We start from the raw sequence: 15,286 nt of genomic DNA, 5'->3' as shown, positions 1-15,286 counted from the left end.
ATGATAAAATGCAAATGATTGGAAATGTAGTTGACTTTAATATTTAGAATATTTTCAAACGATAGACCAACGAATGCTTATTTTCGTGATATTCCACAATAGCTGAAAGCAGCCATAGAAACTATCACATCTCCTACCTATATCGGGCCGCATGCAGCTGACGCAAGCTCAATTACAGATTGCTGAGACGCAAAACAGCCGGGTGCATGCGATATTGCCCCCCCCTAGGGTCATAAATCGTCCGAACAGATTAATAGAACGATTCACAGTCATGAATCCACCGTGCAAACCTCTATAAATCGCGCATCAAACAACGTTCACCTATTTACTCATAGTTCTTCCCCTACCATGGAGGTATGGATAGGACTGAAAAATTTACAAGGTGAATAAAGGGGTAGGAGGCGGAAGGCAGTCTCGTACCCAGACCTTTCACAGCCAAGCGGTTGATACATTTCAGTTACAGGTTGGGATCTGGGTACGAGATTAGGGAAGGGGACAGTGAAGCAAACGGCCTAGAAAGAAAGCGGGGCATATCATTCGCACAAGTGACAACAGCAAAACGATCATGATCAATGTTTTTTTCTTTCGAATTTAATGTTATTTTTATGTTCGCCATTTCCGAGAATGAGTTGGAGCACGTTCGTTACCTAATTGTCAGTACAAGTCGTTTTTCAACATATCTCAGACAAAAGTCGTCTGGGTATGTGTCCCTGAAATAAATTAGAAAGTTAAGTTACTGGGCACTTTTCTGGTTGAACGGAAAGAACTCATTCCTCGCGAACACACGCGTGTACTTGTACTTGTGCAAATATACGGCGCACAAAACCCCACGCATTTCGCGATTAGTCCACTGATAGTGAGCAAACTGAATACCTCTGAACCATTCCATTTACACACGCGACATTTTGACAAGTCTATTTTGGGGAAATAGGCGAAGTGATCGAAATTTCCTGAACTAAGCTTTTCAAAGAAGAAAGCCTTTAGTTCTTAAAGAAAAAAAAATACGGAAAAAATGTTCAGTGAAGCGTTTCCAATTTCTTTTCAATCAATTTTGCCTCTATACTTTTCATCAGTTGATGTCCCACTCTGCAAATGTTCTTCTGCCTGTTCAAATATGGTTTCAAGTTCTCCACACTTTAGTGTGAGCGGAGTTATTCAAATGCAGAATCTGTGTCTAAATCCGTGGACAAGTCCGGCGGGATCGCGCTTAATTCTGTGGCGACAGTTTCCGGCACTGTGGGTGGGGTATCAACAGAAGGAGGATCTTTCTGGATGGAGGGTTCCTTGGGCTGACCTGTAATGGATAAAGAGCATGAGTGTTATCATAACAAAGGCCGCAGTGCATTCGAGGGAAGAGTCATGAGAGCTAGCGGCTCTCATCTACCACAAACTTGGTCGCAAGGGTTGCAAACTTATGTCAATCATGACTTTTGCCCCCTACCTTAGCCCTCGTGCAAGATTGAAAAACTTTTTTCTTACAGTGGCCTGCATTCAAATAACATTCGATAATATCTGAGAGTACTTATTCTTGTAGGTTTTGGGTCAAAATAGTATGTTCCTACGAATTTTCCAACACAAGTTGTTCAAAACTGTAGATTTGAATACCGCGCTTTATTCGTTAAGACCACAACGACTTCCTTAGAGAGAAACAAAGGCCCTTTTTTTCATCGTTATTCATCCTTGCATATAATGTACACAGAGTATGCCACATGCTAGTCTGAGTACTGCCGTCCAATAGTTAAGCACCTCACATATGACGCAAAGAATTTGGACAACCCTGTGAGCGCCTTAAGTATGGGGAGGGGAGGGGAGGGGGGGTTAGAGGTAGGGAATCTCTTCCCCAAGGGCACTGGGGGTGGGGTGAGGTTGAGATAATTCTATTCTAACTTACCGAAGCTCTTATTCTCCTGGTGAACTTCACTTGAACTGTGTCGAATGTCAATTACTTTCACCTTCTTCTTCGATGATTCGGCTCCAGTCTCTTGAGAAGCGCGCCTCTTGTTCTCAGAATCGTGGGGGCGAATTTCAGTCTGAAAGCAAGACATATAAATTTTTGTTTGGAAATTCGTCTCAATTCTTTAGCTTGAGAAGAATTAGTCCCAACTAAACGCCATATAACGTTAGAGGAAAGAAGGGCGAGTTCTGGTAAATGCATGGGCCTTAAGTGGAAAAACCTACTGTACTTTTCGGAAAAGCTTCACACAGAAGTTTCTTGAGCGTCGAAAGACTTACGAGATAGCAATGACTTGCCCCCAATCAGATGCAAAACTTGAGCCAATCGCAAATTGGCCACTCGCGTTTTCCCGCGCTTTTAATAGTTTGTTTGTTTCCCCTTTAATTTCTGATTGGTTCCATGCAATCTTTTCTTTTGTTCTGATTGGCTAATTGTGATAAATCTCGTCATGGTTTTTCCATTACTAAACCAAATGCACAGCATAAGAGAAAGTATTTTAACATACTTCTTGAGTCCAACCGGTCTCTTCTGGGTCGTCCACTTCAGGTGCCACAGGAAGGTAGTACACGGAGTCCAAATCTTCATCGTTCTCCTCGTCACTGAAATAATTTAGCAGCAACATTCATGTCAAATTGTACAATCATTCACACCCTCACATCAGTAGGCATATTCTCCATACTGTTCTCAATGCATTTCCAGAAGTAAAGACAGGAAGAATTTGTTTAAATATCAAGAGCTTCTTTAGTCGATGATTGTTTACCTCATTCTCATGACCTCAATGTTTGATTCAGGGGTGATATTGTAAGGAGAAATTAGATGTTAGTCACTCTTAGGGTCAAAGGATTAAAGGAGAACAATCTTCCTAATGTGACTCTAAATTAAGAATTTGCATAAAAATAAATAAGTATAGAAAAGATTGTACCTGCTGCACAAAGCTGGAATTCTCTCCACTGCACACACATCAACTTCATCTTCCTCTCCTGCTTCAGTTTCGGATGGAACTTCAGCTTCTTCGTCCTCATCCTCCTACAAGTTAGAACCAACACTTAGCCCAACCCCTAGTATCTCCGTTTGGCTCAATTAGCACTTTCCGCCCTTTGCACCCATTGTATTTCCCGCTCTTCACACCAAAATCAATTTTCTTGCAGAATTTTCATTGCACACAAAAAAGGTACTCTGTAGACAGAAGATAATTCCCACCAATCAATTTTTAATGAAAAAAAGAGTAACAATAGCTCAAGCTTGGCAATTAGACTCGCAGCAAAGCATATACTTACTATATCAAACTCATTCTCCTTCTCTTCATATTCGACATTTTCATCCAACTCTTTAAAATCTGGTGCAAATGCACTCCAGTTTTCCTACGCAAGAGAGACAAAATCCGATGATAAGTTCAAAATAAACTAATTTCACTGCGACCAGAAGGAAGGAAATTACAAATGTTGTATGACCAATCTGAACGAGTAAAGAGACCTTAAACAATCATCTGAATTCAAATTCGGATTAAATTAATTTAATCAGTCTAGGTCTATGTGCCACCAATAATGAATTGATATCACTTTAAATAGCTACAAATTAATTATTAATTAGTGATTCTCCAGTCTAATACAACAACTACCAACACAATTTTTATATTCTAACAAACTTACCACGTGATTTTGAGCCCAAATCGAGACAACTCCACTTGAAATCGAAGCTATTATGGGTCTGATAGGGTGCCACTAATCATGGAAAAAAAAAAAAATAATAGAGAGGTTATGTTCATCATTCCACAAGGGGAACACAGTCAGCCAATGTACCACAACAAGAAGGGGATGTTGAAGAAACTTGCAGTCATATGTCAGCCTTAAAACAGTCTTTGTTACAGTTTCTAACAGTCCGTTTGACCAACAAAATAATATTCCAATCTTACCACGACTTCCAACAACAGTTCACCCTTGGTACCATGAAGAATTTTAACAAGATTTCCGACTCCTTTTTCCCAAATGTACAATGCATGAGTGCGAGATGATCCTGTCATAACACAACACAGTTAGTATGAAAAACCAGCAAGAACACCACCAATGTAACATTGCATCTTGTGTTAGATATTTTGCTACAGGAGTGAAAGAACAGTGGATTGTTCAAACTTCAATTGTTACCACAAGTTAGTAATTCAATCAGTCGCATTACATTTAAGTATACATAATTTACATTCAGGAACAACTTCAATTTCCCAATGGGTTTCCCCTTTTCTCTTCAACCCTTTCTTGACAAAGACCTAGGTAGTGTCTAACTTTTTCGCACCCTAAATACAAGCACTGCTATCACAACAAGAGCTATGACATTTGACTGGGGAAAAATAAGGGAGGGGTGGAAGGTAAGAGGGAGGAGGGGTGGAGGAAAGAGGGGGAGAGGGGGAGTGGGGGGAGAGGGGGAGAGGGGGAGAGGGGGAGAGGGGGAGTGGGGGAGAGGGGGAGGGGGAGAGGGGGAAGCAATTATTGTTGATGATCTTTGCATAAAGAAGCAATCTGCTACCATTAAGGTGTTAGATTTCACCAGGCTCCAAGTTGTAGCCTCAGAGTGAAAACCTCATAGAATTCAGTACCTCACAACAATTTCTGAAGCAAGCAAAAAGCATTATACCAAGCAACTGAATGCTGCGACATCATAGGGTTATGTGCAACATTAATCAGATTCTAGAAAGTTCATCCAAATTGAACGCATATAAAATTAGCAGGAAGAAATATTTTTTTTTTACCTGCACAGATATATTCTCCATCGCCTGAGAAGCAACACTTTTTCCAGAGTGTCCTGCCAATCAAATGAAGCTACATTAATGAAAAAAAACTACTCTCATTCCCCTATATGACTTTCTCAGATCAATATCAGTATCTGGGCAACTGTCCACCTACCCCTCCCCTAACTCAACAACAGGCAATTGACAACAAGTTAAGGTTAGTGTTGGGTTAGGGGAGGGGTAGGTGGGCAGTTGCCCAGATACTGATACTGATCCACTTTCTCCTTTGCAAAGTATAGAGCCACCTCTTATTCATAATGGTAACAGGATGAAGCAGGATCCATCATGAGGAAACTTTCTCACACTGTTCTATCTTTGCCATGTCACCCTCACCTTCATATGTATGATGCTAGTGACAAAATTACATAAAAAAACACCATTTATCACCTATTAACAAGATCTTGGAGTTTCTGTATTGGCTCAGGCTCAGCTCCTTCTGTTCCTTGGCAGGACAGCACAATTTGACTGTCAAATACTCTTATTATCCTGTCTTGAGAGTTTATCAGGAAGGCACTGAAGGAAAAAAAGCACAATTCCATTACTGTTAACCCTTTAACCATGAGAATCCAGTGGATTAAAAAATCTCCCTTCTAGAAGGCCTGCATTTTATTGAAAAAAGTTCAAGAGTATCTAGTTTTCCATCAAGAAAACACCCACTAACTCATGTACTTGTCTTTTCTTGTCACCTGCTCATTGGATAATGTCTTGAAGTTGCAAGGAGAAGTTGCATGTTGATCAAAGATTAAAGAAATAACTGTAGTAGCTGTCAATTGCCCCACGAATCTAACAGAGTCATACAGACTGACTTGGGACCATTCGAAAATCTTGGATGGTTTTGGGATAATTGGATGATGGAACCATCTAATGCTCTTTCAGTTTCATTGACAAAGAAATGTTTAATTGGCAGTTAGCATCTTAAACAAGTGTATGAGCTGCTTATCCTTATCTGTAACACACCTGCCTCTGCGGGCAAATTCTATCCCCTTGATAGCTGTATTAGCACTTGTTCCTGTTTGTATTCTGAAGGAGGTCACCACCTGCAGTTTGTACAATGTTGCAAAATCTACCTTAACAATAATATTAGGGAAATAAAAGACTGAATTCCTTACAAAAGTCACTTTCACATGCAGTAAAGAGAGAATGAAATGAAAAATCTTGAACAAAAAATAACAATGATGACAATAATTTTCTTCCACACAATTTGAGGATGAAATTCTGTTCTGAATTAAATTGTAGTCCCAGGATTTAAACACTTCCTGATTTGACAGTGAAATATATATTTTCTAGTACTACTAACTTTTACCTGAAGAGTCTCTGCTTCAATTACCAGTACCTGCAGGAAAGATACAAAAATATTCCTAAGTATAAAGCCATAGATAGTTTCCACTTATGTTGGTTATCCCAACTATTGTAATGAAGTTTTTGAGGTATGGGTAACTCACAACAAGATTTCACTAAGTGCTATGTTTGGGTCATAGTAATTAAACAATCCTCCATACCTACAGAGGTTAGACAGTCAGAGGAAATTGAAACAGCCATTTTTTTCTCCAGTTTAGTTTTTAGTCATATTTCAGTCCTTCTTTAACCCTTGCACCCCTAAGAGTGACTAACATCTAATTTCTCCTCACAATATCACCCCTGAATCACACATTAGGCTCACAAGAATAAAGGAAATGATCACCAACTTTTTAAAGAAGCATTTGATTGTTAAACAAATTCTCCTTGTCAGCACCCTAAGAAATGTATGATGAACAGTATGGAGAATATGAATTCTGATGTTAGAGTGTAAAGGGTTAACAAAAGTTATTCTACCATTCTATAAATCGCCCTTTGTTTCCTTTTCCCTAAACTTTCCTTCTCCCTTATGACTACAACATAATGTTCTCATGATTAAAAAAAAAGTGTACAATGAAAGAAGTCATACTAACCTTTCCCTTTGAATTCCCTGTGTAAATGTATTCTCCTTTTCTATCAAAAGATGCCACAATGTTCTGTTCAGACTAAGCAAACACAAATTTGGTATTTTAGTTCAGATATTCAGTCACCACATTCATGTTTATTTGCTGAATTGTAAGTTTTCCAAATGTTTACAAACAAGTCACAGGACTCTTTGGTGTGACACTTTGCAGCAATGTATAAACCAATTAACTCCCATGAGTGACCAAAACAGAATTTCTCCTTACAATATCAATACAGTACCTCAATACAATACCAAGCCACTGAGTGACAAGAAGAAAAGGGATTATTAGTTAATCTAAAACCAAATTCTTTTCACTAACATCATAATAATTGTATGGCATACAGTAAGGAGAATTACTTAAAAGATCTTGGGAGTGATGGGGTCAATAAAACAAGAGTAGCAGTGATGAGGGGAGAAAAAAGGAGCTGACCATTGGATATTCCTTCATCATGTTGTTCTCAGTCTCTTTATGGTTAATCAGTGGTCTTTTACCATGGGAAAGTTTTCTCCCTCTCTTTATGACATTTCTTGTTCCTTTTGATGTCATTTTTCTTGTCCTTGAACACTCCTTAGTTGAAGCAACTCTTGGGCAAGGTAAAAAGGTGCTTAAGGAATTAATGTGAAAACAAGGAAGGATCTGAAGAGGGGTTCTTTCCCAGAACTTATTAAGAAATTAGTCCTCTTGCCAACAAACAACTTCCAGCATTTCACACTTTGTAAAAGTGTTTTTATTTCTCATTTCTTGCATAATTGTCACTTTGCTTGGTTAAATTAACTTTAACAAAGATCTTTAGTATCACCATTAGGCCACTAGGCTTTGGGAACAAAGGACGTCATCTTGGAAATTAAATGATTTTGAATTATGAGTTTGAGGGCATGATGCTAAGTCCCAGTTTTTAAAATATTACTTGCAGAAAAATAACTTGAAATTAAGTCTCCAGCATTCATGTAATAGTAATGTTAAAAATACATTCACAAACAGCCAAATAAAAAAATGGATCACCATCTTTAGCTAGATGAACAAAAGAGACTCAGAGTGCGCAATTCTTGACCTAAATTTTGAAGGCCTTGATGGATAAACTCACATCACTATACCACAATCTCCTGTTCTGACATTTCTTAATGGAAATGCAGCTCAATAAGTATCACAAGTTATGATGTTATAGCTATGTAGCCTAAGGCAGACTCTCTGTTGGTGGAAACTAGCAAAATTGGTGATGGCCTGAAAAGAAGTAATGAAGAGCAGGCCAAGTGGTGAGGTTCCTTCCCTCTCATTTTTTCTTTTTTGCTCACCCAGATTTTTTGCTTGCTACTGAAAACTTACAGTTTAAAACAGGTTGATAGCCATGCAATGAATCAAATGAATGTACAGCCTTTCTTGATATTACTGTAATTCTAAATTTTGAAGTTGCAAAATCCCATCCTGTGTGAGGATGTTACGCAATAAAACATGATTCTTGTGCAGCTCTTTCTCATAATAAGTGATCTGAGGAGGAAACCACTGCTGTAAATCTTCAAAGCATTTACTAAATTTACAACACTGTTCTTCATTTCTACTGCATTTTATTGCAATGTACAAAATAATGCTGACTGGACTAAAAAGCAGATCTCCTTCAGCAAGAATGGCAATGAAGCTGGAATCGATGCTGGAGAAGTGTTCAGCTTCTTTTCTTGTTATGACCACAGCACATGACCAATGACACAGATTACGAAGATTGCTGAGGTCAGAATACAACTTGTCACATTCTTCGTTGCACAAATCAGTTGCTCTTTTTTTGTCTCCATTAGTGTAATAAAAAAGACACTTTACAGCACTGCTATGAATTCCACCATCTTCAAATCCAGATGGGTGCTTCAATACTCCTGCCTTTGAAATCCAACTTTCAGCTTGAGCTAACAACCCCTGCTGCTGTTCAGCACTTGAGCCACATGTTGATAATGCCATTAGATGATAGCTGTCACCAAGGGAAAGAAACAGCAGCTTCTCATACGCACTTTGGAAACTTGGGTCAGTGATAACCCTTGGCAAATCATCTAAAATCACTTTTGCAAAATGATCAACTTTACCGCTCTCTAATCTGCGGAAGAAAAAGTGTTTGAACTCCTGCAAGGTTTCAGTTAGATGCATTGATTCAAAGTAGTTTTCATTGTTTTGGAAATGATTTAGGCTGTTGTGTGAATTAACTTGTGCTAACTGAGATTCCGCATTGCTGGGGGAATCAGAATTCTTCAAGACCAGGTACAGAGTAACAAAGTCACCACTTGACCTGAACGTGTCTGCAGCAAGTTGCGACTGTAAGATGGCAAGGGGAAGATCGCTCACCATAGATTCAAGAATGGATATTGCATCCTTTCGTTGCTCAAAATCCAAGTGATCCATCATGTTATTTGATACTACAAAGTAATTTGGGCATGTCCCACTTGTCGTGTAGGACAGCAGTTCTTCAATTATGACTAAAATGCACTCCAGAATTCTCTCCTCATCCCAAGAACTCTCAGGCATTCTTTCGGAAAGCCAAAAAATAGCAGTCTTAATGAAATAAGAGCAAATCACTTTTGGCTCTGCGCTTAAGTTTTCTTTGCACAGAGATTTCACTGCGATGTAACATTTGATCTTCACGTCACTCCAACATCGGATTAGTGTTTTTTCTGCCAGAGAGAAAGACAATCGCCATTCTTTGCCTCGATCTTCACTGCATGGATGACCGACACCGACGTACAAGCACCCTCTAGAAACGATTTTCTCTATAATTTCCGGACTAGGTTGGTTAAATTCTCTCGGGCGAGAGGCAAATTCAGAGGCGATGTCAGGCCATTCGCAACACGGTAACGCACAAACAAAGTCTTGATTGTGTGCATCATCTGTTAGCGCAGGACCATGTTCTGTAAGATCACCAAAAAAATCGTCATCATTTTCGGTCTCTTCTGGGTCCGATTCCAACATGAAAGCCTTCACGACATCACTTCTGAGAAATCCATCACTTTCAGTTAGCTTAAAATCATTACTTCCGCTTTTGACGTTATCTCGACGTAAATGCACATAGCCTGGGTGGAGATCAGTAGCGATTAAATAAGAAACTTCTTTCTCTTCTTCAGTGATACTTGTAGGCTGATTAACGACTCGAAAATTGTGGTTAACAAACATGAAATCATCGTCGGCTGCTCGCTCTATTCCTTCAGCTTTGCTGCCGGTGTAGTGAAATGTAACTAGCGTTTGCGAGTCATCCATGGACTTAAAGTTGTACAAGTATTCGCTTAAATCACAACCACATCTCACCGGTTGACAGCCAATTAAAAATCCTGATAATATAAAATTTATCGTGTCATTCAGTGCAGGAGATGACAATGGCAGACAATTAGTCGATTCGTCAAGAGAAGTCGAAGCTTCGATGCTCTCCTCTTGAGCTTCCGCCATTTTGTTTTGCTATTTGGAGTGTAGGAGATATGGGAAAGGGCGGCGTTGCGTGACATCACAGCAAAGGAGAGTGATAAAAAGACAGTGTTATGACGGGTTTCTCGCTCAGGATTTCCGTCTCGTTCACGCAAAAAATAGTAAATATATAATAAAAATTAAAATAAACTGCAATGTAACCATAGATTCATGATGTTGGAATTTTGGTAGCCAAGTCGTTTTTTTTTTTAAATATATGGAATAACCACTTACGGATGTAGAGGAGTGAACAGCGCACTTAAAAAAAATGGCACTATTCCAAGATTTCCTACAAGCAAGCTCTCACACAAGGTTCAGGCTGAGATTCAGAGAGGAGTATAAAGGAGCTTGCAAAAGGAGAGCTCATACAAAAGCTAACTCAGAGAAGCATAGGGAAGTCACCTGCCTGATGCTAGTTATGATACACTCTAGTGTCAAACCAAGTAGCAGCTGGAAATGTTGAAATTCGTTGTTACCTAACAGTCCCCTCTGATCCAGTGAATGTTGTTACCAACCCTTTGTTTTCTTATTCCAAATTCATTTATCTTTTTTTTTCTTGTTAATTAACTCTTTTACTCCCACAAGTGACTAAGACAGAATTTCTCCTTACAATGTCAATACAATATCAACCAGATAAGTGTTGAGAATAAAGAAAAATATCAATTTGGGGATAATTAGTTGATCCAATACTAAATTCTCTGAACTACCATTATAAGAATTGTATGGTTGACAGTAAGGAGAATTACAATTGATCTGGGATTTAAAGGGTTACCTCATAACATCTTTACACACTATCTAAATTCAATCATCTAAATCATGCTCATCTCAGTTAGTCCCTTTTCCTCCCTACCAACTGGTGGCTAAAGAGCCTGGCCTTACAGGCCATTTGAAACTCAAGTGGGGTACCATAGAACCATGGATACAGGTACAAGGAAATGTGTGCATGCTAGAGGGAAGAACTGAAAATCAGATCTAGGAAGTAAAAAAGGTTAAGTAAAAGAGAATGCACTTACAGGAAAATCTCTTGTTTTCAAATGAAGAGGTCATCAGAGGTATGACATTCCCGGGCTAGGTTGTTAGATAAGTGGGTCATTGTTTATTTTCACTGATGTTAATACAAAGATGTATGTAGTAGCTAAGCAAAGTGTGATACAGTTTCACTGAACGTATGGTTGATCACTCAGGAAAACCTTGCCAAGAAGCTAATATTTTTTGGGCAAGAAAAGGACAAAAGCAAGATAAGGATAACCTTTGTTTTACTCCCTGTTCCCTTTAAATTGCATTTGCTATGTCCCCTTTAGTCATTACCCTGATTGGGTGCCTGTTTGCAGACTAGTTTGTGCATGGAGCACTTTATCAAAAAGGAGGTTTTTTTTTTTTGGTTTCTCTTTTCACTGACATTGTATGCAGCTGAGAAACATTCTGTATCAAATAGTTACCTTACAATTTCAAATTACCTAAAATATTGAGAAAGTTCCTTTAGAGCAAGTATTTTTAATTAATAATTAACATTTTACTAATATTTAAAAATATAACCTTTATGAATACATTAAAATGTTGAATTACCTCTCCACCATTTGGCAGAGAAAAGTGCTGTCCATCCAGCTTGACAAGTACTGGTGAATGTTTCATAGGACACACTAGTATGATATTACTGCAACAAGAACAAAATGTATTTGGAATCAGTCTTGATGAACTGTTCTCAAAGGAGTAATTTCTTTCCTTGCCACAAACACTTGCTTGGCTGAGTTCAATATACTTTTCCCATGGAAAATTGCTATCAAGAAACTCTAAAAAAAACCCATTCAGAGAAATCATTGTGAAGAATTTGTTAGAAATTTGATCAATTTTTTTTAGATTGCTGTTATGAATTGTGATCATCACACTATCAAATGATCCACAGTCAAATTCAGACTGCCTAGCTCTTTAACTCCCACGAATGACCCAGACAGAATTTCTCCTTACAATATCAATACAATATCAACCAGACAAGTGATGAGAATAAAGAAAACTACCAATTTGAGGATAATTAGTTGATCCAATACTAAGTTCTCTGAACTAACATTATAAAAATTGTAAGGTTGACAGTAAGGAGAATTACAAATTTGGTCTAAGAGTTAAAGGGTCAACCCTTGACACCCTTACATCAGTATGCATATTCTCCATACTGCTCTCATTACATTTCCTAAGATGCTAGTAAGGAGAATTTGTGTAACAATCAAGAGCTTCCTCAGTTGTTGATCAATAAGTGTATTCTCAAGTCATTGTGATTCAGGTGTGATAGCATAAGGAGAAATTAGTTGCTAGTCATGCTTAGGGGTGAAATTTGAGCAATTTTGGTTCATATTCCCTTTTAACCCTTTAACTCCCAAGATCTCATTAGCAATTCTCCTAACTGTCTGCCAAATGATTCTCATTATGTTAGTTTGGAGAATTTGGTATTGAATCAATAAGTAATCCCTTAATTGATAAGGTGAAGTTCTGTCTTGGTCACTTACAGGAGTTAAAGGGTTAAGGGGATTCTAAGGTTTGATTGATTCAGGTATATGAAGCAGGCATATGTGGGGACTTAGTGAGGTGTGCAATGGAACAGTTAGTACATGCAAGATCAAAATCTGAGGCACAAACTTGTTGCGAGGATGGAACTGGACTTTGGTGACTGGAGATTGAAAACGGTACTTCTGATCACACTCGCCAGAGAGAACATCCCACACAGACACATTCCAGTCATTTGAACCACTCAGTAGTTTGCGTCCATTTCGACTCCAGCTGAATGACACAAATAATGAAAACATGTAACAATTAAGTCAATTAAATCAATTAAGACCACACTCAATCAAAAGAATTATAGCCAACAAACATATTTTTTGCGATGCAATTTGACTTCTGATAAGGTTATGTTGTATCTTACATTTTTGTACATAAAATCAGGAAGACTCATGAAAAATTGTCTAAACTTATCAGTTTTATATTTAAAAGTTATATTTACCCATAGAAAAAATAGCAACATTTTAAGCTTGCTTGGCTGCCCTTTGTGCAGTAAAGGGATAAAAATGTTTTGCATTAACTATGTTGTTAAAATCTAATACTTCCCTGTTTAAACTTTTCAAGTGTTTGATGAACAGAAAGAAAGAACAGAAGTAAATTTTCCAATTGAATTGCAGTAAAAATCATAGTCATATACACATAATTAATGTAATGCCTCATTATAGAATCAAAACCTAAAGAATGCAATTTATCATGCAAACTTTGTGCTGAATTACTATTACTTGTCATTGGACAATACTTGCTATGCCATATTGTCCTTACCTGACAGATGTGACAGGATGGACATGAGCACTTATAATTTTTGCAATTCCTCTTGTCAAAAAATCCCAGATGACAATGCGTCCATCATTGCAGCCGACAGCTAGGAGAGAACCTCTTCTATTGAATGATGCTGTTCCAGCAACACTAACAGAGTCCAAGCTACCATCATATTCCTGTGATCAAAGTATAAAGGTTAAAAAGAGTAACATAGTCTCTTGTCAATCATTTTTGGTTCCTACTGACAGCACGAGTCATAATCACTGGACTCTGTTGCAAGGAGCCATCTCTTACAAGTGAATGCAAACATTTGTGATTATCATCTTTGGCTTAAATTTTCTTGCTTTTTATACTTTCCATACATCTTCTTGCAATATTTATGGTTTTACTCAGGGAAATGAAATGTTTATCAATATTCTGTAAAAGCCCTTATTATGTGATTGAAGTTAGCTTTATGATCATGTCTATTGGTTTATAAACATAACCCTACTTAGTTAACCCTTTACAACCTAACATCAGTATGAATATTCTCCATACTGTTCTCTATACATTTCCTCAGGTGCTGATAAGGAGAATTAGCTTAACAATCCAGAGCTTCTGTAATTGTTGATTATTTCCATTGTTCTCATGACCCTAGTGTGTGATTCAGGGGTGATATTGTAAGGAGAAATTAGATTCTGGTCACTCTTAGAGGTTAAAGGGTTAAAGCATTTCTGGTGTCTGAATAGATTTTTTCATTTATGATGACCCTGAAGCTCTCAAAACAGACCATCTCCTGTGAATAAACGCTTAACATATCAATTAATTGCAGTCACTCAGTTGAGTAACAATTTCTTTCAACTTAGAATTGTCTTCAGTAGAGGAACTCATTCTTACCTCAGGATAGCTTTGCCCGAAAGACTCTGAAATTTGATAAAACCACTTCAATTTATATATGTCACTGATTAGTAAACTGAAACATACTCACACAAGTCAATACCTTTTATTAACTGAGTTTGAGATCTCTACTATAAGTTATAGACCAGGTTTTCTCCACTCAGATTTATGGCCTAGGCATGAAGCAAGCAGGCCTTAACTCTAAGTGGAAAAATGGTGTTCCCATACTAGTAGGACAGACTGAGGAAACAAGGTCAGTAAGATATTTATCATACCACTAGGTTCAAATAGAGCGGGCCATAAAGCTAAATACAGTCTGCTTAATTAACCAATCATAGGGCCTGTACTAACTGAGAGGTAAAAGAAATCAGAATTTTTTTCCATAGGGTACACTCCTCATCGTGTGGTTAAATGACGTCTGTATCTTCATAGCAACACGAACATCACAAACTTCAGTGGACCATATCTGACATAGGTTTGGAGTGATGAACAGTTATCAGAGAGCCAGGTTTGGGAAAAATCAGTTCTCTGAGGAACAGATAAAGTCCATGGACAAGTATATGAAAACATTTTTTTCTCCAAATAGAAGGATATGTAGTTGGGCGTTTATCATTGATTAATCTCTACGAGATGAGCTTTACACTGCCGTCACAGAGAGCTTTAAAAGGTTATCAATTAGCAAGCAATCAACCAAAAAAACATACACTGAAGGCCATAGATTACATGATAACAAATAGAATTAACACAGGCCTAGAAAACTTGCAAATAAACGACTAAGACCTGCGCAGTTTTGACAGAAACTGGTGTCATACTCACGAAGAAGTTCAAGATTCATGGCAGATTTCTGTTTGTATTCCTTTTACCGCATAAATGATCACATGAACACGACGCTATTTACGTGATGCTCGAGGATCCATATATTCCTTTCAAAAAGTTTCCAATAGTAAGTACGACTTTGCCGCCTCGCGTGTCGATCAAAGC

At 38.0% G+C, this 15,286-nt stretch overlaps 1 protein-coding gene across 1 annotated transcript; it reads right to left on the bottom strand.

Moving 5' to 3' along the window:
* Positions 1-570: 570 nt before the first annotated feature.
* LOC131783512 (retinoblastoma-binding protein 5 homolog) lies at positions 571-15,283 on the bottom strand. The gene is made up of 17 exons (XM_059100273.2): positions 15,122-15,283; positions 14,306-14,331; positions 13,433-13,605; positions 12,752-12,892; positions 11,690-11,777; positions 6,662-6,733; positions 6,037-6,066; positions 5,691-5,770; positions 5,121-5,246; positions 4,695-4,747; positions 3,867-3,967; positions 3,604-3,675; positions 3,232-3,315; positions 2,877-2,980; positions 2,460-2,553; positions 1,892-2,030; positions 571-1,294 (listed from the first exon to the last, which is right to left on the bottom strand). Exons 1-17 carry the CDS (start codon positions 15,138-15,140, stop codon positions 1,152-1,154), a joined length of 1,545 nt encoding a protein of 514 aa, XP_058956256.2. The 5' UTR covers positions 15,141-15,283; the 3' UTR covers positions 571-1,151.
* Positions 15,284-15,286: the final 3 nt, after the last annotated feature.

The sequence above is a fragment of the Pocillopora verrucosa genome, chromosome 6, assembly GCF_036669915.1.
Source record: "Pocillopora verrucosa isolate sample1 chromosome 6, ASM3666991v2, whole genome shotgun sequence".
NCBI classification, from domain to species: Eukaryota; Metazoa; Cnidaria; class Anthozoa; order Scleractinia; family Pocilloporidae; genus Pocillopora; species Pocillopora verrucosa.
The sequence above is the reverse complement of the archived record's forward strand: the minus strand, read 5'-3'. Positions and strand labels throughout refer to the sequence as shown.

Excerpts from the sequence above, each read along its gene's own strand:
- LOC131783512 (XM_059100273.2), bottom strand. Across the intron at positions 3,316-3,603 it reads TTTGGGCTCAAAATCACGTG|GAAAACTGGAGTGCATTTGC; the intron begins GTAAGTTTGTTA and ends TCTCTTGCGTAG. Across the intron at positions 2,031-2,459 it reads AGACCGGTTGGACTCAAGAA|ACTGAAATTCGCCCCCACGA; the intron begins GTATGTTAAAAT and ends TCTTGCTTTCAG.